Source organism: Chamaea fasciata, unplaced genomic scaffold, assembly GCF_029207755.1.
Source record: "Chamaea fasciata isolate MVZ Bird 193981 ecotype frontalis unplaced genomic scaffold, bChaFas1.0.hap1 SCAF_1, whole genome shotgun sequence".
Classification (NCBI taxonomy): Eukaryota; Metazoa; Chordata; class Aves; order Passeriformes; family Sylviidae; genus Chamaea; species Chamaea fasciata.
Window position 1 is genome coordinate 146,912,686 of NW_027094086.1, and position 26,547 is coordinate 146,939,232.

The 26,547-nt window shown below is 39.3% G+C and overlaps 1 protein-coding gene across 9 annotated transcripts in view; it reads left to right on the forward strand.

Moving 5' to 3' along the window:
• Positions 1-26,547, forward strand: part of KMT2C (lysine methyltransferase 2C) — a 188,947-nt gene that overhangs the window by 89,004 nt on the left and 73,396 nt on the right. For all 9 annotated transcript variants that reach the window (XM_066201015.1, XM_066201033.1, XM_066201024.1 and 6 more), the window contains 7 exons: positions 12,421-12,583; positions 13,247-13,418; positions 16,151-16,265; positions 17,064-17,236; positions 18,033-18,193; positions 20,605-20,718; positions 22,290-23,023. In XM_066201015.1, coding sequence (XP_066057112.1) covers positions 12,421-12,583; positions 13,247-13,418; positions 16,151-16,265; positions 17,064-17,236; positions 18,033-18,193; positions 20,605-20,718; positions 22,290-23,023 — 1,632 coding nt within the window. The remainder of the gene's footprint in view (positions 1-12,420; positions 12,584-13,246; positions 13,419-16,150; positions 16,266-17,063; positions 17,237-18,032; positions 18,194-20,604; positions 20,719-22,289; positions 23,024-26,547) is intronic.

A 26,547-nucleotide genomic window follows, 5' to 3' on the forward strand; every position in this document is an offset into this window, starting at 1 on the left:
TTATTTAAACATGTCTGTTAAATTTATCATGAATGTGAGTCACGTGGGGGTTTTTTCGTGGGTTTTTTTGGTGTTTTTTTTTTTTTTTCCTTTGAATGAGAGCTTTACAGTCCAGACTCTCTAATGGAATTAGAATTGTAAAGGGGTTCTGATTATTCTGGTCAAAAGAGTCTGAGGTTTTTTCCTGATTAATATAAATTATATTGTGGGTTTTCATTTGGGATTTTCACCCATCCTCAAAAAAATCTTACAGACATGCTTTAAAACTCAGGAGTACTCCTCATCTTAGTCTGTTGGCATCAGTTTGCTTTTAAGCAGTAGCCTAAAAACTACTTCTGAGATTGGTGTACTCAGCAGCTCGCAAAATCAAACCATTAGCAAAAAATAGTTTTGAACTCCCTGAAGATTTTGTTATTGACTTCCATTAGTGTAAGTTCTGTCCCAGAGTTGCAGATTGAGCATAAATATTGCAGACATCAGTATGAAGTGGTGCCATTAATGCAGGTGTCGTTGAGTGGTTTTTTTTAATAACATGGAGCAAATCAGGCATGAGAGAGGCATCTTAGGAATCTTCACAAATGTGGAGCAACTGCCCTTCCTGTGCAAGTGCATCACCTCACTGGGAAATACTCGCATTACTTGCATTAAAGCTATTTTTTTCTAATAGGCCACTGTTGATAGTCATTTATTTATGTGAAAGATTTAATATTGTTTATTTTCATGTATATAGTTGTCCTCTCCATTCCGCAGATCTGACCTGGGAATAAAAAGCAGGCAGACAATAGTAGGTCTGCTGCCAGTAATGAATGTGTAGGTGTTTCATGAGTCATAGTCATGATTAATTATAAGAATCCTATTAAATAATACTAATTGAAGAACTGATGAAGTGGCATGTTCTCAAAGCAGCACTTCACATAAGTTGGTTTTTTTTTACCAGTGTGTTTTCAGTGATATTAATGGTTTCCCTCAAAGATGTCACTTTGCTCTTCAGTATGGCAGGGAGGGAAAGTAGCTGTTATGAAGTAAATAAATATTTATTTCCTGAGGCATCTGACATGGGTGAAATGACTCGATACACTGTATTGCAGTGTCATGGTCTTACTTCAGATACATGTATTCAAGCTGCAGTCTAGACGCTCTTTTTTTATAAAACTGCAAGTTCTTCCACATCTAGCCTTTCCCTTTGCAATTTTTAATTTATACTATAATATTTCATTTCTGTTCAAAAAATTTTCGCCCACTCTGCTTCAATATGAAATTACTTTGCAAAGAACTGGGAAGAATGAGAGAATCTGCAGAATAAATGGTGAATCTGAATCTAAATACTCAATACAACCAAATATCCAAGCGAATACTGAGGGTTTTTGTTTTTTTTCTTTCAATTACTGCAGGTTGCTGCAGGATATTAGGTGTTGTTTGTGTGGTATTTCCAGGGAGATGTGTTGACAAATCATAAACCTTTAATAGCAAATAGAGAACTTCTAGAGAAATGACACAAGAAGACAGTTCAGTTGTTTGTATTATTCTTTGAGCTTTGTGAGGGAAATGTTCGTTTTGCAAAATATAAATGGATTTGATATGTTCAGTAAGTAGGAGTTTCAGTTTTCTCAAATGTCATACCAGGTGAGTTTTTTTAATGAGAGTAACTTGAAATAGATGGCAAATGATTGGGAAGACTGTTACCATTACTCATCCATCACATCAGAATGTGCCTTGGGCACCTCCAGAATGTTTGCTTCCTGTCAGACATAAAATCCTGTGATGGATAAATCCCCCAGTAAAGGTCGGCCCTGGCAGCAATGCTCGCTCCTCTGAGCAGCTGAAAGGTCAGGATGCTCAGGATCTTGGTAGGACTGGAAGCTGAGCATCTCACTAATGTGTGGTTGTACTTTCACTCCTAATTTTATGCGAGCTTCTTGTGCATTGTGCTTCTGGAAGTTCGTTTCTGTAGGTGAGTGCTCTGTTACAATCTTAGGCACCAGCTGAGTATTTTTCAGCCTTTCTTGAAGTCCTTTAAATACATCAGTTTTGTGGTAAACCATCTCTTGCCTTATGGGTGTTTTAAGTAAAATACTCATCCTAGTACTGTGACAGAATTGTTATCTTCGCACTGTCACAGCATTAGGATGTCATCTGATGCTGAGATATCTGTGCCATCAGAGAAAATTGGTTTTAGAAAACAGTGCAATCATCTTGATTGTTTTAACCATCTGAACAGCTCTCTAATACTACTGGACTGCTGACATGAATTAGCTGAGCAGCCTGTGTCTCTTGAGGAGTTTATTTGTAGATGATGATGATGATTAAGCCCAGGAACCTCAGTGAAGTGGACTCTCCACTGTGTCAGCATGGGGACAGTCTGTGTTTAGGGCTTACTGCCTGGGCTGTGTGGAAAATGCCCTGTCCAGAGCACAACACAGAGTCCACAGTAGAGCTCTCAGCGTCTCAGGCTGGCTCCTGCTCTCTCTCCAGGCACCACATCTTTTGTTGACCCAAATTGTTTCCCCTTCACTAGCTCTGATGTATTATTCATGTTATTTCAATGTGGTTTTACTTTTGATAAAGGAATGGGATTTCCCCATTTGACTGTAAACATGGTGAGAAAAAGCTTTTAGGACATTATTCCAGCCCTAGTTTAGCTGTAACCAGCTGAAATATAAATATCAAAACCTCCTTGTCCTGTCATTAGAGATTAAGGAAAAGCTTTATGAAGAAGTAGGACTGTGCTTGGTTTGACTTTGTGCCGCAAATGAAACAGAAGCTTCATTTAATTGTTTGTACCTTTACACATAATAACGTTAAAAAACACACAGAATCTTGTAATGGAGAAAAATGGGTTTAATGTTAGAAACCAAGTAGGAATTGGTTCTGGAACAGAAGAAAATACGTACATTTACTAAGGGAATCTGTGACATATAAAGCATAACACTAATCTCTGGCAGTTCTTTTCCATTTGATGGCACTAACATTTCTATAATTAAGAGCAATGGAATTATTTAGAGGAAAACTGTGTTATAAACCATTCTTTTTTTTTTAATTGAACAGCTGTAATTTCTACCAATGGAGCAAACTATATTATAAGAAAATGATTATTAGTTTAAAATGCAAAGTTAAATGAATGCAAAATTAACAAACAGATGGTGAAGAATTATTGTGCTTTATTTTACTCCTGGGTAAAAGGGCTCATGCAGGATTGTAAAAATGTCATCGCACTTCGTAAACCTGAAAGCAAACAGAATTTGCAGTTGTGCACATCTGTTTTGGGACACTGCTAGAGGGTTAGAAGAATCAATGTTGTTTTCAAATAAGGGTATTCATCAAAAGGATATCATTTACTTAACAGTTATGGCTTCTGCTAAGCATCAGACTTAATGTTCTGTGGAATTCATTACAAAATTTGGCAGCTTTTTTCTTCACAAGCTACTAAGGCAGCATTCTGCAAAACTGAAACAAACAGCCCCTTCTTACCCTCACCTCCTTGAAGCCCAGAACAACAGTTGAATAACCTGCTTCAGTGTTTGACCAGTAATTTTAGGGTTTTAAATTCTAGGTCAAGATGTTGCACTTCACAAAGCTTGCCCAAGAAACACCAGTGAAGGAACATGATGGGAAGACATGGGGCTTATTTGTTTATTTCAGTGGCTAGTGAGTTAAAGGATTATATAATGTTTGGGAATACTGTGTCTTGGGAGAAGCAATGGGACAAATACATGTAAGTGAGTAATTTAGTCAAATTGGAAAAAAAGCTAAAAGCCCCAGCCCAGCCAGATAAAACATGTCAAGTTTTTATTAGGAAAGAAATGATACTAATGTTCAAGCTGGTTGTTTCAAAGTATGCCACCTAATTGCTTTGTTTGAGCTCAATTTACAAAAATTAGTGAACTGGAGATGTAGGATTTTGTTTACGATGACTTTGTGCCATTTGGAGAGTGCAATTTAGGAACAGCCAAGGAAATAGGAATTATGAACAATAAGGTACTGATTGCAGTCAGTGGGGAAGGAATACTAAGGAGGTGCTCACTAATGAGGAAGGTATTAAAGGCAGGAAATTCTTGCATTTTTTTTATGTCTCTACATAATCCAGAGTTTCTTGTCACTCCATCCCCTCTATTACCTTGTAAATTATATGTATCATTGAGTGTATATAGTGACTTCGGCTGACATTAACTTTCTGTTAAATCAGGGTAATGTACCTACAAAATCTTTCTTAAAAGACTGTATTAAGACTATAAAATGAAAATACAAAGTTAAGGCCATGTCAGAAGGCAGGTTGTCTGCACACAATTAACATCCTTTGCACACAGTTAGTGTCCTTTGCACACACTTAATGTCTTTTGTGCCTAGGCCTGATTATGCATCTTTAATTGTATGGTCACATGCAGAACAGTTTGTGCCCAGTTCAGTCCATCGGATGGACATTGCTTTCTTAGTATAAACCTCTTCAATATTCCTTTTTTTCATTATTGTTTAGTGTGTAGGTATGCAGACTATGCAGATACTGCTGAAAAGAAAGAATTCCTCATTTCTGCATGAGCTTTTCTATAATGTTTTTACTATAATGAACATGTGAATTACTTTTCTATATTTTTTTTGAAACAGCAGATTTATATGGCACTGTTATGTATCTTAGGCTCCATTTTCCCCCAGAGAAGTTGAATTTATTTATATCTGCTAATTTGGATGGCAAAGTGAAAGAGTTTCAAAAATACTCAGACTTAGTTGAAAAGGTTGCACTGATACTGCAGTTCTTCCTTCAGTCTCTTGCAGTTGAATGCACAATCTATGTAGAAATTAAGGCTTAATTTTTACAGGGCAAAGAAAATTCCAGGCTTTTAACAATAAGATTAAGAATTAAACAAAAAAAGTAAGAAAAAAAATGATTTAGTGCACTGCCCAGTATCATCAAAGATCTTCATGGAATAAATGAAACTCAACTCTTGCAGGCCATTGCTCAGTTGCCATAACGAAGTGCTTCTCTTTTCCCACAAGCCATCCACAACCTTTTCCAATATTTCCTTTTTTTCCCTCTATAAATTAAGCACAGTCTCACAGGTAACAGGTTTCTTTAATGCAGTGACTCCTCTTAAAAGATCTATTTTATGCACAAAATCCACATTTGATCTGTAATCCTCACTGTGTTTTAATGCACACACGTGTGCCTGTCTGCTCATTCCTTTATCTGTGTCTCCATGGCTCTCTGTTGCCTTGTATTTGTCTGCCTGTATCATTTCCTTTTGTCAGGGAGAAAAAGGAAAAGGCAGACCTCCCAAACTGCAGGTTTAAAGCCTTTGTGGCTACATGAGAGCACTGCTATTTGAGCTGCCTGGGTGATACTGATACTGCATTAGGTGTCAGAGAACAGGGTACTTTTCCTCCCTGTAATCTTCATCCAATTTCAGTTGCCTCAGACTTCTGACTTTTTGTTCAAGTTGGTATTTTTAGCCGCTTGCACTCTTCATCTGTCCTTAACATTCCTCATCCTTTTTGCCTAGGTTCCTTCTTAGATCGGTCCCATCACCATTTCCTGGGTCTTAGCACCTGAGTTCCCTTAGGTCTTTATCCAATTTGAGTGCCGAGGTTTGATTCTTTGGCCCTTCAAGTGTTATCCCTGCCCCTCCTCAGCTTCCATCTCCAGCCGTGGTTTCTCCTCCCAGTCTCGTCAGATTCATTCACGCAGTGAATCCCTTTTGTCTCATTGCTCCTTACTTGTCCATCTGCCTGTGTGCTGGATATTCTTAAGTGGCAGGAGTGTCAGGATCCTTAGGGACGTCTGCTTTCTATGCCAGTGGCTTTTTGTCCTTCGGCATTTACAGTATTTATTACAGGCTTCCTCCCTCTAAGCCTTGTCAGACTGAAGGAATCTTTGCAGGGGGTACATGATGTCCAGTCAGTGCTAGAAATGGGAGAGTATCAGTCATGATCAATGAGAGTAGGTTTTTCTGTGATGCTTCACTGACAAACTTCTGGAAGTGTTTTACATTAAAAAAAAAAAAAAAGGAGGTAGTTTCCTCAAGCTTGGTCCCATCTGGATAGATCTGAACGAAAAGGGCAGAAGTTACATCCACCCACGCTGAAACTCCTGACAAATTGCAAGTCTAATGAATGAGATTGTTTTTAAGATGGGCAAAATGTTTTTGTTAATGACTTTTCTGTTCTCAGAAGTGGCTGGAAAGTTTTATCCAAGTATTTCAAAAATACAAGGAGAATTTAGAGATGTGTTATGAAAAGTTTAGCCCAGCTTCTGATTGTTCAGAAAACTTGAGAGGATTTATATGAAAGTATCTTTAAACAGTCTCCATGAACATCCCTTCTTTGATAGTGTTATGCTGACAAAAACTTTGGTGTGGACTTGGCTGTGGTACCAGCAGAGAACTTGTGTCACCATAGGACAGCTCAAGACTGTTGCTGAATTTTGACCTCCCTGTGGCTGTGCCTACCTGTGAGCTGTGTTCCAATCCCAGCTGCAGGCATTGGAGATCTAGCCAGTATTGTAGCCTGAAAATGGACACCCACTGTTTGGCCAACTGAATTGCCATGAAGTGAATTCCATAAAATGACTAAGCCGTATTAAGTATCATGAAGTTTGGTTGTCCTCATCAAGCCTTGTGTTATTTTGGAAGCATGATGTGACACTATGAGCAGTCAGTTCTCTTTTTACTTTAAATACCTTTATAAATGTACTTATGGCTTAACGTATAGAATGCTTGAGCTTCTTCAGAGTCTCAGATATGATTTAGGAGTTTAGGAGCCGTGCTGGATTTGACAGAAAGTTGACTTCATCCCAGTATGTTCTGCAATGACCAGTAACAGATGCCTAGAGATGATGATTAAACAACAAGCATGTAGCAATGTTTCCCTCAATTATTTTTTCTCAAGCCTCCAAAAATTTGTGGCTCAGCCCGTGCTCTGCCAACACAAAGAAATGTCTACACACACTTCTTAAGACTTTCCGAGCATGAATCAAATGGAACTGGCACAATAGTCTGTTTCCTGAGCCTGCCAAAAAGCAGCCTCAAACCAAAGCTGATGATTTTTGTTCTTGCCTTGTTTGTCCTGGAGTTGCTGATGCTGAAGCCTAATAACCACAGTTTAAATTACATTAAACATTATTGACCTTCTTGTTGTTGACAGTCTAGCTAAACAACAGGCTCGTGTGTGCTCTTCTGCCACGGTGGATATTAGATGGGAATTAAGGGATGGTTGTTAGCTGTGGAAAAGCTTAGCCTCACTCAAAACATTTACATTATCCTAAATCTTGCAGAAAGCGAGGAGGTGAATAAAAAAACCCCCCTTTTTTCTCATGAAAGTGTGAAAAAAGCAGCAAAGGCAGAGTCTGTGAGGGAAATCATATGCATGGAGTTATTCCACTGGCTTATGTAATGATGAGGAGAACACAGCTCTGAGGCACCCAAACCCTTCCATGGAGCTTCTGAATAAGCAGGGTTTGGGAACATTTCAGGTTATATGAGGAAGAATTTGTGTGCCATAAAGTTTGCATGTTTTCCTCCACCTCTTTCAGGTTTCAAATAAAAAATGGTATTTTACTTAGCAAACTTGATTCTTGCAAGTTTTTAACGTATTCACCACTAATACAATAAAACACCCCTCCAAAACTTGAATGCTTTTTGCTCTGAACTCTTGAATGCCTTAATATCAACACAATTTATTTAATGTACTTTTTAATGAAGGTGAGAAAGAGAGGCGACTGGTAGGAATGAGAAACAAAGCAGTGACTTGTGGAGTGCCTGAAATTTCCACACTTAAAGGGACTTCTGCTTTCTGCCTTGATTGCATGTGTTGAGTGACTGTGTTAAGGTTTGAGGAAGAAGAATGACTGATCTCTGATTGACTTGCTTGTTACAAATTGAAGTAATTTCCAAATTTGTGACATGAATCATATAAGATTAGAAAGCTAGAAGGTAATTTCCAGTGCTGCTGGAAAGGTGTTCTGTTTAATACTTCTAATCAGTAGCGCAGTCAAAAGCCGTTAATTGTTTTTATGTTGCCTTCTTACTGCATTGTGCTCTTTAGTGCTTTATGGTACTTAAAGCAGTGTATTTCACAAGAGAGGTGCTAATGGTCATTAGTGTCTGCAAGCAATATAAAGCTTTTTCTAGATGATGGAGTAATCCATGAAGATTATCAGAACTAGCAGAGAGCATACTTCATTTAATCACTGTTTAGATAAAAATTTCTTCATGCTCTCATTAATGACAGGTTGTTAAGGTCCAGTTCTCTTCAGTCATAGGTTTGTGTGACAGCATTTCCCAATAGCTAAACTGTCTGAAATCTGTTCTTATAGGTAGTACATTAAATTGTTTAACCAAGGACAGATTGCTTGTGTGTATTTTTGGTACGCTGACATGTAATGAAAATTTCTTATTGTTCTCATAGATTTTGTCACCTGATCTTCTTTAAAGAAAAAAGTTCATAATCAGTGAAAAACTTGTCATTTTGCAATTCACAGTACTAATATTTAGGTTTAGGACACTAACCAAGTTGCAAAGTACTTACTCAAAGAGTGTATTTTAGCCTTCCTTTAATATCTGCCGTCTAAGAGTTGTTACTTGTCCAGTTGCTGAGACAGTAATACCATGAAGTAATTCTAAGGGCAATAAAATAGTGATAAAACATGACCTCTGGTTAGTTCTCGGTAGTATCTGGATAAACTCTTACATTGTCTTAAAGGCATCTTTTTATAATTTGAATTTTGGAGTACTCTAAAGTGTGAAGCTGCAGGAAGGTTAGAAATACATGAACAGAAAGCTGCTGCTCTCGTCACCATTTTCCACTTGGGCCATCTGTTTCCAGTAAAGCCAGTAGGATTTGTGACATCAGCTGAGCTGAACAAGGAAGAATTAATGTTTTTGTTTAGCTGGTTTTGGTGCAATTACAATTGTAGCAAGGAGGTATTTGTCTTTCTGGAAATCTTCTGTGTGGTTTCTGCCACTCTTATTTCATGGAAGATGTTCTCCCATAGAAATAAAATACAGAGGAGGTGATCAGGCTTTGTTTTCTGTTAGTTCAGTTAGTTCTTCCTTTTCCACTGTATTTGTACAGCAATGTCATATTTGAGCCAATGGGATTAGTAAATAAAGGGAATTTTAAAATTAAATTTTAAGGATGGCATAGCTTTTGCCTTTAAAAATAATTTCTTTTTCTGTCTGAAAAATTGGATGTAAAAAAAAAAAAGTCAGCATTGCCAAGTAGAAAGAGGAGTGGATAGTTTTAAATTAGGGAAGTCACAATAGGAAGAAGAAGTACAAGTAGGGATGGACTCAGAGCTTTCTTGCAATGGACAAGTGCACAAGGAACTTAGTGAAGGAACAGTTGGTAACCACTGAAGGACTTTCTGAGTAGGAAAGTAGTCTGCTGTCTCTGCTTTAGTTTATTTCCTTGAGTGTACTGTGAATAAGTAATAAACTATCTCTCCAGCTTTCTGACACCTTGTAAAGTTGGGGTTTTTTTCCTGTAGAACAGGAATGTAAAATTATTTGATCCATAAACAAAACAGTGTTTGTCTTGCCTTGACAGCTTCCCATTTTCCAGTACCTGCCCTTGGAATACTCAGATTCAGCTTCCACCCCTTTCACATAGCACCTTATTTTGGGCTCATACTAATGAAACTGGAGACTCCAGGCTGTCCCTGGCTCTGGTGCTGTCCTCATATGGGCATGCATCTCACGGGCAATATGATCTATTGCTTCATTCCATCTCCTGCTGTCATGACTCCATGTTGTAGCAGTAATAAAGTACTATTCGTTACTGATTTTATTTAGCAGAGCTTTTAATATTTTTGTTTAATTTGATACATTTTTTGCTGTTCTTTTGGGGTCATAGCATGGGGCCTGGCTTCAGAGGAGTGTTGGCTTCTAGTGCTGGAAAAGTAACTCTTCTCACCAACATCTGCTGCCAAAAAAATCCCTTTGGGCATTAGTTTCTTCAGACTGTTTTATCTCTCTTACAAATTCAGCAAATGTTGATATTCTGTGCTTTTTATTTGCTTCAGATGATACATACCACATTGTTTTCAAAGTGTGTTTCACTTATCTGCCAAATGGTTTTCATTGCCAGTGCAGTTTAGCAGATGGGTTTGAAGAGTTCAATTACATGTAACTTGGGCTTCCATTTTTCTTCCAGCATCTTTATGTGGTTCTTTAAACCAACATCAACATTTTTCAAGGTTTTTTAGTAATCCTGTAGTTTGCTCATTTTCAATAATTTTGTAGTTTACTCATAGATCATTTGGGAAAAGTTACATTCTGATTTTGTATTTGCTATGTACCATGGTTGATTGGTGGTTTTGAAAAACAGATGTGGTATTTAAAAATGCTATTTATATTGCTATTTTATTCCGTTATTCCCAGCTTTTAATAAATGTTGGATTATTTCAGTGCTTACAGTTCTTTCATAATTTTCTTTTCCTGATTAAATAGGTACTAAGGGTCAGTGATGGGATCCAGCAAAGTCTTGCTGAATACTTTCTTGAGGAATATACTTTGGACCTTAGCTCCTCCCAAGTTCCCCTTCCTTTTTTTTTTTTTTTTTTTTTTTTTTTTTTTTTTTTTTTTTGTACAAATTATTGACAAAAGTGTAGCCTGTATGAGTTGTGTCTTAGCTAAACCTGCTCCATCTCCGTAGGTTTTTGGAACTTCAAGGACAAAACAGGGCAGTGGTTGTGTGTGGCTCAGTGTGGAGCTGTAGGTCTTGAAGTTGGAGGCTTTCGGCTGTATTTTCGTGGTTTTACATCTAAGTTCAGGATTTACCTTGTGCAGCATCCTCAGCAAAGGCTCATTGAAGGTGTCATTTCCTAAAAGGAGTTTCTTGCAGGACTTCAGTTTTGTTGGCAATCCATAAATGTAATTCCTATTGCTGCTGCCTTGCCCTCCTTCAGGAGCTGCATGTTATTATTTGCTTATCTTGTTTCCCTCTTCCCTCCTCTGCATTTCAGCTGGTAAAGGAGCAGGATGCATCTTTCCCATGCTTATCAGCAGGTGTTAGACATGGGTAGAGGTAAGATGTCCTGCAGATCAGGGGACAGGCTAAGCATTGTCGCCCACAAACTTGGCAGAAGTTCTTCTTGATGATCCCCTTTAATTTCTGTGCCAGAGCATTTTATCTCTTTACGCTGCAGTTCTGCTTAGCATACAGTAATATTTTTTCTGTCTCTTTTCCATGAATTGTGGTGCAGGCAGATATTTTCCTGAAGATGTTCATTTCATCTGGCTTTAAAGAATATCAAGGTAGCTGTTGACACAGGCAGCTTTGTGATTTGTATTTTCATATGGGCTGGTTTTGATATCTGTAGACTTGTAGTAGCACTGTTTCATGCCTAATTTCATACCAGGCTTTGAAACAGAGAAGAATTATGGTAATAAATATTGTCTGTATTCTAAGAATTAAGCAGATGCAGTACATAACTTCTCTTTCATTTGGTTTATGTTCATATTTGGATGTTACTTGACACTTCAGCTAGTAATCAAACACGCCAGTTGTTAGTGTTGTATTTCTATTGTGAAAAATGAGAGTCCCTGAGCTCAGTTGTTGCTGTGTGTTATGTACTCCTTCCTGTGAGCTACTGACCTGTTTTTTCTTGAGTTTACTCAAAATCTTACGGTGCTGTGCCTTAAGAAGTATTGTTGCCTTGGTGAAAAAGTGCAAAAGGATGTTACAGTGCTTCAGGGACTGTAATGAATCCGAGAAAGAGAAAAGACTGATTAACTGAATCAGAAAGGTGTGGGTGATTTTTTACAAGCAGACTGATAGACTCTGCTTTCTCTTGACTAGAGAACTGGAGGATCGTTGCATAGCTCTTTCTGAGAAATTATTTCTCTGGTGTCTAATAATAATCATGCTTCTTTATGACTTCTCAAAGTTTGGTGGTGTTATTTGTGTAGTCTTGAAAGGCAAGATGGGAAGAAAATGCAGGGTTATGTAATGCATTATTGTCCCAGAGAGAATTGTATAATGTCAGTAAGATTTTCGGGAGAGCATCATACTTGATTTCCATTTGCGTTTCTGATTACAGTGTCTGTGGTTTTACATTACAGCTTAGAGAGCCATGTGGATTTTAGTCATAACCTATTGACAGCATGGTGTCTTTTGCCTTTATTTTCAGAATAAGTTTCCAGCCCCATTACTGAAGGCATAGCTCAAGTTAGATAACATAGAATGAAAATGCTTTTCTGTGACAAGAAGAATCTTAATCATCAGAGTGCGTTTGGAGTGGGTTTCATTAAACATTTTAAGTAAAGATTTGGAAGTGCCACTGAAAGACACTACCCACTAGTTTCCTTCTCAGTATTCACTACCTCCTACTGGCCAAGGTGTTCATCTGCTAAATGAAGAAAGGGAACAGATCTGGCTAAAAAATTACAAGAAAAAGGAATTTCTTAATGACTTGTTCTGTTTGTTTTTCAGCGATGTGCATTTTGTAAGCACCTTGGAGCCACTATCAAATGCTGTGAAGAGAAATGTACCCAGATGTACCATTACCCCTGTGCTGCTGGAGCAGGCACATTTCAGGATTTCAGTAACTTGTCCCTCCTTTGTCCAGACCACATTGATCAGGCTCCTGAAAGATGTAAGTACACGGTGTTGAAATGACACAATTAGTGCCAGGTTTTATGAAAACTGCGCTGTCATAGGATCAGCTTAAGAGTGCATTTGTTCAGATGCACTGTCACAGTTCATGTACCCAAGAATTCACATGTGTTCAGGGACAGAAAAGATGTGAGTTCATACTCTACTGTTGTTAAAGACCAGCAGTGCTGCACAGCAAAGTATTTTTCTTTTAATGACAGAACAAGGAAGAGGTTTACTGGTAAGGCTTGTCTTCTGTCAGGTTTATTTGAAATTGATAGAGTTGCTTCTCCTGCCTCAAGTTAGAGCAACCTTCTTGCAAACACTATAGCTAAATAATAGATTTAGTTCCATTATGGGCTTTATTTTTGACTTGTTCCACAGAGGAGTTGGTTCCAAAGCTCTCAGCTTTATCTTGAGGAGAATAAAACTGTTTCTTTTTGTAAGACTTCATTACGGTTTAAAATGAATGTACTTTTGTTATGAGAAGATTAGTTGAGAAAACTGAATTAAAGAAGTAGTTATTAAATATATTTATTAAATTTGAATTTCATAAGAATGATGACATTTTGTATGCATAAGAACTACTAAGAAATTTTTTGGGTTCATTGAATTGTGGATAATTTTCAACAAAATAATAATTGAAAAACTTACTTCTTTTTAGCAAAGGAAGAAGCAAATTGTGCAGTGTGCGACAGCCCTGGAGACCTCTTAGATCAACTTTTTTGTACTACCTGTGGCCAGCACTACCATGGGATGTGTCTGGACATTCAAGTCACACCTTTAAAAAGAGCAGGTTGGCAGTGTCCTGATTGCAAAGTGTGCCAGAACTGCAAGTAAGTGAGACTTACAGGACATGGAGAAGGATGGTGTGAGATTTATATGCTGTGATTTTGAAATGCGTATTTCATTAAGTGTTTGGGGTTTTCTTCCAAAAACTCTAGAATATTTGCCCATCTTATCTGTTAGGATGCTGTATTAAGTAGCTGAGCAAACCCTTGTATTTGTTCTAGCAGAGCTGAACTGAAATTCCTGTGTGTTTTACCCCCAGAGTTACCATTATCTTGTCAGATTCTGGAAAGCAGCAAAACTTTTATGATTTTTTCCTCCTTTTATACAGGAGGATTCTTCTCAAGTTTACCCAATAAATAATTCTAATGTGGTGCCTTCACAGTGTGAGAACCTCTGCTTTTACTCAGCTGACAGTTCAGTTGTGCCTGTTCCTACACACTGGGCAGGTTTCCTGCATTAGGCCCTCTCATATGATGTCTTTCCGAGGCAGATAAGGAGTCATTATGAAAACAAAACCCTGGCTTAGTTGAGCAAAGAAACAAAGTGACGAGAGTGGCCCTGATTGAGTAGTTGCACCAGCCAAAGACAGAGACAATGAAACTTAATTGCTGTGGCACTAAGGGTTCACTTAGAAAATTCTGACTGCTTGTGGGCTTGTTCTCTTATAACTTAATCTGATGGACACTGCAGGGTTCTTTCACTTGCTTGGTTTTTTTAAAGGACGTACTGTAAAAGAAGTAAGAGTTTTGTTCAGCTTTAGTCAGATAGGCTGGACAGCATAAAGGAAAAAAACCCCACTTTGCTAGTGCCTCATGTATCTGATCAGTCAGTGCTTTCCTGTTTTCCAGGCAGAACACTTGGTATTTGCTAGCATTCACTCAGCCCACTTCAAAAAAGGGTGTTCCCTGATCACACACAGCAGATAGCAAATCTCAGCAATGAAGCTAGAATAGAGAGGCTCATTCTAAAAAGTATCCCTGAAAATGTTGTAGTGGGTACTTTCTGCATCTTTAGTGGAAAAGTAGAAAAAATGTGTTGTGTTCACACGCAGTCCATGGGACCACAAGAGATACATCCATGGGTTCTGAGGGAGCTGGTGGATGAAGTGGTTAAGCCACTGTCCATCATATTTGAGAAATTTTGACAGTCTTATGAAGTTCCCACCGACTGGAAAAGGAGAAACGCAGACCCTGTTTTACAAAGGAAAATAAGACCTGGGGAACCACAGGCCAGTATCACCTCCCTGACCTCCCTGCCTCCCAGGGTCATGGAGCAGATCCTCATGGAAACTGTGGTGAAACATGTGGGACATACGGAGGTGATGGTGACAGACACCGTGACTTTACTGAGGGCAAACACCGCGTGAAACTTTGGTGCTTGCTGTGATGGAGTTACAGGGTTTGTGGAGGAAAAGCGACTGATGTCACCTACCTGGACCTGTGCAAAGTGTTCAGCCCTGTTCAACACAGTATCCTTGTCTCTAAACTGGAGAGAAATGGATTTCACAGATGAAGCACCCTGTGGATTCAAGAGCTGGGGTCAAGGACTCAAGTGGAGACCAGTGATGAGTGCTGTTCTTCAGGGGTCAGAACTGGGGAATTGGGTCGTGTGGGCAGTGGAGTCAAAGGCACCCTCAGCAGGTTTGCCAACGACACCCAGCTGTGTGGGGCAGTTAATGCTGAAGAGAGGGGACAGCATCCAGAGGGACCTGTGCAGGCTGGAGAGGTGGGGCTGTGTGAACCCCATGAACTTCAACACAGCCAAGTGCAGCATTCTGCACCTGGCCTGGGACAGTCCCAAGCATGAGTCCAGGCTGGGCAGAGGGGCACTCAGAACAGGTTGCCTGGAGAAGCTGTGGATGCCTCACCCTGGAAGTGTTCAAGGCCAGCCTGGATGGGCTTGGAGCAACCTGATCTAGTGAGAGGTGTCACTGCCTGTAGATCTGGATGGTCTTTAAGGTCTCTTTCAACCCAAAACATTCTTTGATTCTATAATTAGTGCAGTATGGCAGTTTTCCCACTATTATTGGAAGAACGGCATTTCAAGCATATCTTCATGTGAAAAGAGGGGGTTTTAAAATACCGGGTCTCTCAGGTAATGAGGTTGTATCTAGCACGTATAATGCCATATACTGCAAGGCTTTATCTAGGCAAATCTTGTTGCATGTTTACTTACTGAATTAATTTATTTAAACTAAGCCAGAACACAATGCCTTTAGATATTACCAAACTATTTGTCTTGTTCTCAGCAAATTTATTTTATCACTGGAATCTGTGGTGGAGCTCTGTAATACATCATTGTAGAAAAATTGAAATTCTTCCTTTAATGTTTGTTTTGCTCTTGCAGTCATATTGTCTGACATTGTAGGAGCTCCGATAGTCAGACTTGATGGCTCCTTTTTTCCTTTCGAAAAATTACAGTCAGATTTCAGAAACAATTGGATGTTCTCTTCAGAAAGAAATAAAATGTATATTGCAGCTTTTGTACTGATTTCAGTACAGAAAGGCCATTAAATCTGTCTACACGTGTGTAAATGGAAGTGGGCCAATACCTAATAGTCAGAATGGGTGCACAGGCTCAGCTCTTGGTGAGTAAACATAGAGGTCTGCACTCGTATTTAAAAATGAATATGAAGGCATTGTCTCTGGAGATATTTTAAGTAGGGTTTGTGTATTTTTATGAGCACACCTGTGTCTTCCTGTGTAGACTTTTCTTGAAACAGGTATTTTGTTGCTGCTTATTGAAGTACTTTTTGATCCCTTGTTACTTTCCTTAGACACTCTGGGGAAGACAACAAGATGCTGGTGTGCGATACATGCGACAAAGGCTACCACACTTTCTGTCTACAGCCAGTTATGGATGCCGTACCAACAAATGGCTGGAAATGTAAAGTAAGTGGAAAGGTTTCAGAGTAACTCCTTTGTCATTTGCAAGAGCCCAAAACTTTGTTATCCACACTGTGCTGTTCCAGGTGTATTGTGGATTGCTGTTGTTGTGTAATGTAATTTCTGAAGGAATCCCACTTGGATGTAAATCCTGTGGCTCTACAGCTGCTCTGTGGGGGGAGCTGGCAGTGCTGTGGCTGAAGCAGCCTATGTGGGACAGTAGATCAGCCTCTATAGGGAAAAGAGAAGTGTAAGATCCAGGTGCAGTGGATAACCTGCAGTTAAATAACAGCTGCTCCTGTGATGCAGTGGGTACAAGAATGTAAACTCAAAGCTATATCGTAGTATATGTAATCTGTACTTCAAGTCTCTTTATATTCAACTCCTCCTTGGTTACCAAAACAGTTCTGCAGCTCGTGGGTTCCTTTGCATTTGAAGAAGGCAGGATGAATTTGTTGTTTCATCAGTAACTTTAGAAGTAATTGCAACATAGTGTGGGAAATCCCTGTATTTGAGGTGGATGTAATGTTACATCAGTTTGTGGTAGTCCTAGGATAACTGAGAGTAGCAATAAAAAAGTTTAATCTCATAAGAAATCCTCCTTTCAAGTCAGGGAGTAGTGTCAGAAAACTTCTTGCTTTTGTGCAGGTTATTCATGCTCAGCTATCAGATCTTGGATAACTTTTTGTGTTATTAGGGACAAAATCTATTAAATTTAATTCAAAACAGGAAAATGTCAGTTAATGGCAGTTCTGTCACATTGTGAAATATCGTAATTAACTACTAAATTCTTGTGATCTCTAGAACTGTAGAGTATGTGCTGAGTGTGGCACACGAACAAGTTGTCAGTGGCACCATAATTGTTTGGTATGTGACAGTTGTTACCAACAGCAAGACAACTTATCTTGTCCCTTCTGTGAAAAACTGTGCCTCCAAGACTTCCAGAAAGATATGTTGCATTGTCACATGTGCAAAAGGTAAGTATCCAGCTTTTGTTAATTTGCACTAAAATGCATAAAGCTTATAATGAGCTTGTGACACTGATGGGTTTCTGGGGAGGATTTCCACTGTGTTTGATGTACAGTGCCACAGGATCTTGTGCAGCTCCTTGATCCTTCATCCCTAAATACAATGAACAATAGCAAGTAGTTTTATTTTAATCTTAGCAAATGAGTATTAATTGGCAGTTACCTGAGGGTACCTGGCAGTTACTTGCTGCAAGCTACTGCTGCCTCTTTGATTTCACCTATTTTGTGAGGAAGCAGGCTAAAAAGGTCATTGTCCTAAAGTTATCTAAACCAAGACAAGTTTAAAAACTGTTTGCAGTGATCTGGGTTTGGTTTTGGGTTGGTTTTTTTTGTATTTTCAAGTTCCTTTTCTGTTTAATTTTATGTTTTTTTCTATTTTAGTAATTTAAAAAAATTAAAAATACACTATTTGGAACATTTAGAATGTAAGCTGTGTTTTGTATTCAATGGTAGTGTATCTCACTCTGCAACATCATGATGATGCACTACATCTTGTGGAGTCTGATTGGCTTTAGGGACAATTTAAGTCTCGATGTTTATGTTTGTTCACTGTTTGACATGCTGACATATGATGCTTATTCCTCTAAAATTCTCCATAATCAAGCACTGGTTGAAAAATCTTTATCTCCCCATAGGAATGGGAAACAGTGCTATTTTTAAATGGATTTTCACTATGATGGTTTATATTTTCATTACTAAAATCACTGTCACAATAAATTAAATCACAATAAATTAATCTCCCCAGATGGATTCACGTAGAATGTGACAGATCTCCAGGTAGTGAATTGGAGTCTCAATTGAAAGACTACATCTGCACTCTTTGTAGACAAGGAGAAGGGGATCAGACTCAGTCATGTGATGTAATGAACACTTCTGAACTCATTCCTGGACCTGACAGTATAACAGGTAATGAAACTTAAACTTCACAGTTCCAAAATGCTAACATCAGATATACTATCTGCAGTCTCACCAAGTCTTTTGTGAACCAGCCGCTCAAATTCTGCTCTGTGAGGTTTGTCCCTTCCTCTGTCTAACAGCAGCTGCTCAAGCAATCCATGGGTGGCTTCTCTTTCTGGCTTCAGGATTCTGGATACAAACATGGGCTAGTGAGCACCATAATTATGGCTCTCAACCTTCCAGCTCCAGCCTCTCAGCCTGTAGCTGTAAATTTCACTAATTTATTTTGGATGTGCTACAGTTCATAGATGTATTCATTTGACAGCCTGGCTGTTTCACTCATTTGTGCCTGGTAGATTGTTCTTGGAGGCGTTCAGTTCTGTTTCTCTCTAGCTGCTGGTCAGTCTCACAGTGCCTGCTCTCCTCACTGGATCCAGGAAGGACAGAGCAGTGGGAGCTGGACTGTGTTCAAGGGACAGGTGTTTATTTAGCTAGACAGCTTTTAATAGGTGTCCTTTTTCAAAGCAATATATGGTCAGTCATCTTGTTTCTGAGACATTCTTGTCTAAGTGGACAAATCAAGCCGAAGGCACAAAGCTGTGGAGAAGTGTGGAGTATTTTTTGAAAAATAAGTCAACAGCAGTAAGAAAGAACAGGGAGGACTTGGATGTGCTGATCTGAGCCCAGTGGGTCATCCACAAGAGCCATGTTATAAACTCAGAACCAAATGCTTTTGTGTATTTCACACCACGTGATCTGTTGGGGAGCACCTACGCTCATCCAGGCTGAATTTCCCTGGTGAAGTCCAGCTGTGGTTAAATTCAGAAGCAAGGTAAAATGTAACAGATTAACTGCACAGCCACTGCCATGTGCGTTTTTTTGGGGCTTAAGCAGCAGTGCTTGTGCACTGATCTTTGTTATTCATAAGTATCTGTGGTTTTGAAAGCCTGGTAAATTTTAAATTTTGTCAGGAAAGGGGAAGTGTTGGACTACAACAAAAATCTAATGTTTGTGTTCAAACCGATGTTTTGTGTAAACGAGTCATCCCTTTGATGTTAGCCTGTACATTACCTTTTGTAAGCAGTAAAGACACGATGGAAAAGGTGCTTCTGGAGGAAGGGCAGTGACAGGAGGTAAATGTCTGCAAATGGATTCACTCTGTCAGTGAACATGGCCACCAGGTTAGGAAGAGTGGCCACTTCAGCCTTTGCTGATCATTTCTCTTCTGGGAGCATAGGAGAGGCTGTGGACTCCCAGGCAGTGTTCTTAGAGCATTTTGAAGATGTCCAAAGCAGAATGTACACTGGCACAACTCCCAATCTCCTACAAAAACCCCTTTTGAGTAAGTACTGGGTTTATCTGGAAAGCTGAAGTTTTAAGCAATGCTTCTATTAGGATTTCTAGCTAGTAGAAACATTGACAAGCATGCTCTTGTCCCCAAGGAAGAACGGGACTGTCATCTCAGCTTCTAGGAGTAATCTGGAGCTATTACATCAGTACAGTCATGCAGTGTTTTGTACCCAGGAGAGCATTTCTGTACTTTAAAATCAGATTTGGAGCCAATGTGAATGATCATTTCCTCGAAGTTAAAATATCACTTTAAAGTTGGCAGAGTCTGGGAGCAGCTTTTAGGGTGCTAAAATTAGTATCACCTAATAGTTGCTGGCTTTTTGAACTTAAAAAAGACTTTCTTGATGCAGAAAGCTGTATTTGTTTCACTTTTTTTTGTGCGAACATCCATGGAGGATCAGTTCTCTTCAAGTTAATGCTTACAGTATACTTTGTTTTCCATACTTCATCTAGTGCATTTTAATGAATTTCCTTAACTGAGAGAGCTTTTACACAAGGGGAAAAAAAAAAAGTATTTCCTGTTTCTGTGCTCTGCAATGATCCTGTCAGCCAAAAAAGCACTCAGTAGTGCCATTTCCATGCAAGGATTAAGATGAACATGCAGGGTGAAAATCAGTGTTCCCAGTGCTGATAGTAGATGGGACTTCCTATCTATGCCGTAATGCATTGTAGTATTTGTATACAAATTTGAAAGCCTTCATGCTGCCAGTTCTGTTGAATTTTATAGGCGTGGAATTTAAGAAAATTCTTTCTTGTATTGCTCAGGTTGTGCAGAAGTCTGTGTCTGTGTGTGTATTTTCACTTCTAGACATATGCAATTGCCTTACAGACATGTTTTGCCATCTAAAAGGTATAGAACAGCTTCAGTGTTAATGAATAACATGTTCCTAATTTTTAGGAGTACAGTGTAGTCTCTTTAACCTTCTCACTGACCTGACTTGTCCTAAATCCTATCACCATTAAATATCAGTCTCTCTTTAGCCAAAAGGTCAAACAGTGACAGCAGGTGCTGATACCTAAGTAGTAGAATAAACACATCAATTTTAATAAGTGCTTTGCTTCTCCTTAAGCTTGTACAAGTGAAATGGAAATGGAAAGTGGTGGAGAGGATATGGCATTTCAGGAACAACCCATTACTGGTGATGTCCCTCGTCAGGAGTCAGCCATTGGATGTGTTACGGAAGGTAAGGAAGAGTTTTGCACACTGAGAAAATACCAGTTCAGAACCCTTCAGGACCAGAACCTTCTTCCAGTCAGTAGGGTTTGCAGTGCTTTATAAATGCCAGGGGGAAAAGCACCTGGAAAACAGTAGAAGACACATTGCAACAGTTCTGAGCTCTCAAGCAGAGTATTAACTTCTTTGCTTAATAAAAGAAGTGTTCTATTGAAGGCAAAGAGAATCTTCAGAATATTTATGTTGCTTTACTTTTGTTTGTTTGTTTGTTTGTTTTACTTTTTTGTTGGGACTGGCTTTTTCCAAGCTGGAAAAATCGTTGAATGCTTTGTACGCTGGAAGTTTATTGTAAAACCCAATGACTTGTTGCTATTGAAATACTGCCATTCACACTTCCTCTTACGTGCTTTATGCTTGTAACTCCACAGGCAAACTTGGTGAAGGATTTTCTGGTTGGTTTTTTTCCCCCCCCTTTGTAACTTCCAGACAGGGTTGCAGCTGCTGATCATTTCTGTTTTGGAAAAAACTGCATCTTACCAAACGCACAGGGAGGAGCAGCTAAAGAAGGGTCAAATCCACTAGATATGTTAGTGGTAAAGAACTTGCCAGGATGTCCCATTCAGTCCCAGATGATGCTGGAGGATGGTTTCTATAAGGGAAGACAAGAAACTTGTGTTTAAAGACAAGGTGAAAAAAAAAAGGCAGCTTTTCAAATTAGCTGTGGTCACTCAGTTGTGTGTCACAGCCTGTGGTAGAAGGGCCATGATTTAAACTGTGAAGAAATAGTCAGAATAAAATGCTGGCTGTGAACTTAGTGGCTGAGGAAGTTGTAGCAGTGTGAGTTTAAGAAGAGTGCAAGTGTAATACAAAGTAAGTGGCCCGTAAGAGAATCAGGGCCCATCAAAAGATGTGAGAAGCCAAATTCGGGGCAAAGAATGTGGTTCTTTATAGAGTGGAACAAGAACTCTGGAACTCCTTGATGAAGAAAGGTATGGATGAAAGGTGCTTGATTTTGGGTTCAAGGGAGGGCTAGATAAATATTTTTGAAAGAAATTCATAATACATTAGTAAATTAAATTAAACCAGCAGCAGCTGTTTTCATTTCAGTGGATTTCCTAAAGTCTGAAAGAGTTTTAAGAGGAAAATGTTTTTTATTAGTACTTGTCCCGTTCTTCTCAGCTTTTTGGAAGTGTTGGGACAGCAGCTTAAAATACATTAATTTATGATAGCATGCATCTTCAACAGACAGAAATTAAAAAGAAGAAACTACTTTTGGCTGCCTACCTGGAAATGTCTGTTCAGTTCCTCAAAAATTAATCTTGGGTCTATTTTCTTGTAATTTTCTCTGGTGTGTTTTCAGGGAAGAAAAATAATGAACTAAAAATACAGAGTACTGTAAAAATAGGTACAAAGAAAGATATTTATGAAGTATATTTTAAGCTACATATTAAATTCACTGAAGTAAAGTGATATGTGTTGGCCTGCATGATGTGTACCAAGTATACTTGTTGACCAGTACACCAGAAGTTTGTTTTTTTCTTTTTCACAGTGGGCCTTTAACGTGGTTGTACTTAATTACAGGCATATCACCAGAAGAAAAGACCACACAACTGGAAGCAGAAGTTTCTGTTGAAATCAATCCAGCTGAAATGGAAATATCTCCTAAAAAGACACCAACATCTGGTGACAGTCAGACTGAAAAAATGATGGAAGTGGTAGAAGGTGTTCAAGCTGTAGCACAGCAGGAGTTGGACGAACAGGCTGGGGAGACACAGCTGCCTCAGGGTGGTGTGGAGGTGTCAGAAGTGTCCACAGCAGACTCTCGGTCTCTGTCTGCAGTGCCTGAGACCATGACTGTGACACCAGAAATGCTGGAGACTGAAAGGAAAGGAGATGTTTCTGTCCCTGCAGAACAACAACTGGAAATGATAAAAGTGCAGAAAGATGTAGAAAAGGAAGAAACCCGTGAGAAGTCAGAAGCACCAGCTCTTCTTGAAGTAGAAACGACTGCTTCAGATGGAGGTGTTGCAAATAGTTCACCAATTGGAGACAAACCCATAAAACCACCAGCTGAGACTTGCCCCTCACTTCCCCCATCGCTTAACCTAAACAAGACAAACGTGTCTTCCTCACCAGATGTTTCTCTAGACCTGCATTGTGCACGAGATGTGCAGCACAGCCAGCCCCCAGTGCTGCCTCCAGCTGCTGGGAGCGCTCTCCCAACCACCTACATATCAGTCACTCCAAAAATCGGCATGGGAAAACCGGCCATCACCAAACGCAAGTTTTCCCCTGGCAGACCCAGATCCAGACAGGTAAGCACATGCACTGCTTCATTATGTGTTCATTAAATTGCAGTATAACTCATCAGATTCACCTGTTTCTTACCATACGAGTTTATTCACCTAAGTGAACGTGTAGTTTATTTCTTCAAGGGATTAATGTTCTGGTAAATAATGGAAAAGTCAGCCATGATAAAGCTTCTGTGGTGAGAATGTAAGTTGCTTTTGGCTCATGGTTAAAGCAAACTGGAAGAAAATTTGTTGTATTTTTCATACAATACGGTACAAATGCAGGTAGGCAAAATGCTGTGCTGCTTAACTTACCTTTTAATGTTTTTCATATATGCATTTATTTTGGCTGGTACTTTCAAAGTGTGTTAAAGCTTCTTAAACTGCTTTAGAGGAGAACCGTCTGCAACTCTCTGTTACTCTGCCAGATATTTTCTTGATCGACATTTCTAATGGCGTGGTAGATAATTCTGTGGTTTTGTTACATTAGGGAATACCATGCAAGAAGTATCTTGTACAAATCATTGTGGTTTGACTAGGATTAAATTTGATAAGTGAGAAGAGTCCTCAAGTCTGTCACTTTTTGCAATGTCTTTCTCTGTATTCAAGTTGTGTTCTGGGGAAAATGGTTTGTCAGCCCAGGGTATTCATTCCTTGTTGGTGAAATGCTGTACAAGAAGGGTGTTAGTGTTTCATCTCCTCATCACAATTTATTTTTAGTCTTTGGGAATTCAAGGTTGATGATTGAATGCTTTTCTGGACTTAGTGTTAACATAGGTTTTTTTAATATATTGCACAATTCTTTCAGTTTTTACATGTCACCTAAGGGTTCAAAATTTTTGCTTCCTAAGGTATGAGAGAGTGTTCTGGAAGGTTTTTCTGCTGTTTACACTGAGTTTAGGAAATCTGTGTTTTGTTGTGCTGCAGTTAGGTTTTCCTGGGTCACTGTACAGTCAGGTGTATATATCATATTTGCAGAAATATGTTAATGCCTTTAACACATTTCAGTACTCTTAAGTTCCTACTCTGGGCTTTTGATGAGGGACTGAAAGCTGTTGAATGATGTTCTGTAGACTGTAGATGAAAAAAAGAGATTTTTAAATGTTCAGTTACAGGCAGGTGTTTTCCTTTCGAGCGAGATGTAATTGGACAAATCCACAATGTGGAAGGCATGTATTTAAATCACTTTGGATTGCAGACAGAAATAGGTGTAGGTTTATTTTGTGGGGGTTTTAAAACTGAAAACATTCAGTTTTTAAAGGAATTGTGTACTTTTCCAAATGGAGAGCTGTGGACAGGAGCAGAAGCAGAGTCACAGAATGGGCCAGGTTGGAGGGATCACAGTTGGGCCATCTGGTCCCACCTCAGAGCACACGGCGCAGGATTGCATGCAGGCAGTTTGGTTTGCTGTTCCATGGGGGTTCTGTGGGGTAGGCTGGAAGGCAAGCAGGCAGTTTTTCACCAGTTACAAACCCAGAGACATAACACCTGTTGTTTCTTTGTGTCAATACTACAGACACTTCAGAAGGGATGCTTTCTCCAGTTCTGGCTTTTGGAAAGCATCACACAGGGCAGGTGCTGGCAGCTGAGAAAAGTGTTCCTTGGTGACGTTCCGTCATATTTTCCATGCCATTGAAACTCCACAGATCAAGAAGAGACAGAAGCTTATTTTAAAACATGTTAACACAGTGTTTCAGTTCTTGTTCACCTGGAGGTGATCACGTTGATCTAAAAGCAAGTAAAAAGTACGGAAAACAAAACTGGAGGAAAAGGTGCTTCTATAAAGTTGTAAGTGTAGCTGTTTGGAATAAATAGGTCATGTGTGATTCTTCTCTGGGTGGCACTGAAGAGCAATTGTCTTCTCAAAATCAGGTTAATTTTATGGCTTTGGGGTCTGCCTCTCTCTGTTTATAGAACAGCAGATATTGCTGTTGTGTGGTTTTATGTCAGGTGTGAGGTTATGCCATACAAATGTTCCCTGGCAGCTGCAGGACTTACTGGCTGCCTGGCGTGGAGGGGAGGGCAGAAAGTTCCACAAATTGGGTGGGTTTCATTGATTAAAGAGATTGTGACTCCTGTGCCTGCCTGCTTTCTTCGATTGTGCAAAGGAATTTCCATTGCAGACCTTGTTCCTTCTCCAGGACTGCTCAGGTTTAAAATAGTTCCTTTATGGAGTCTGATCACTTTGTGAACCCCAAAGACAAGCCAATGTAATTTCACAAGTAGTAATATTCTGCACTTTCTTCTAGAAGTTTGAAAGCTCCTAATATGCAGTTTACTTTGTTGGAATGTCCTTTTCCTATTTTAAAAATGCAGTAATGTATCCATTGCAATTGGTTTGTGGAACTTCCTATGAAGAAGAATAAGAAAAAATTTTTCTGAATCCTGGATATATTTCTCCTCAATTTTATAAGACACATGCTTCACTGGAGTCAAGGGGATCCATGTAGAAGGATAGTTTCTGATTTGGATTTGTTCTCATTAAATTAATGTCTTGTGCTGGACAGTAGGATGAATTATCCACCCTTTCTTCAGAATCTGTTAATACAATTGCTAATAAAATATATTTCAATAATTATTCTGGTTTGCCACTGAATACGAAGTTATTCATAATCTGAAGTGATTTCCTGTGTTGATAGATATTAAGTAGTTTGCTTTAGTGATGAATCTGCAGCATCACATTGCTCCTATTTGGAAAGGACTAAAACTCATCTCAAAAATGAAGACAATATTCTGCTTAAGAGGACTTCATGGACCCCTTCCAGGGCTGCAGTCAGTGTCACTGATGTCAGCATCCCTCTGCCCCCTGGCATTTCTGCAGGCATCCCAACTTTGCTTAGAAGCAACAGGAGAAAATGCAGCTTCTCACCAAAAGGGGAGCTGTGTGCAAATCAAAGTGTAGGTACAGTTAGGAGCTGTATGAATTGGCTTTGGCTGGTACAGACTTCCCCCCTTGGAGGAATGTGTCAGCTCCTGTCAGTAAGGTGCCCTTCTGCTGACGGTGTTTTTAGGACAGCAGGTTATCCATACCCTCAGCTGCAGGCAAGCTGCATCCTGCCCTGTGAGAGGCTCAGCATCTCACTGGGTTTTCTTCCCGTTCACCTACTCCATAGTGCAGCCCAATTAATTTTTACGTGTGTTTGAAATGTAAGTGTTCTTAGATCACAGATACTCCCCCTGAACTGCCAGCATGGTCAGGCTTTTGCAGTGCTGTCCTTAGAGTTGTGTCTGTCCAGTTTCTTCTCCGTGAAATCCGGAGATGCTCCACTCTTGCCTGAAATCTGCAAATTCATGTCAAGGGGCAGGACTGCTATTGAATCATTCCCAAATTTCTCTTTTCTGAAGAAGTAGTCTTAGTAGAAATTTTCATGTAAGTTTATTAATGACTAATCTGACATAGATCCAATTTGAAATGAATCTTCTCAAGGAAAATTACTATTTTCTGCGGAGGTCTGTGTTAAATGGTGTTGTGTTTATTCTGTGTATCCAAATTGAACAGATTTGAAACACTTATTTTTGCTATGCCACTGTGTACTGGAAAGCATAAG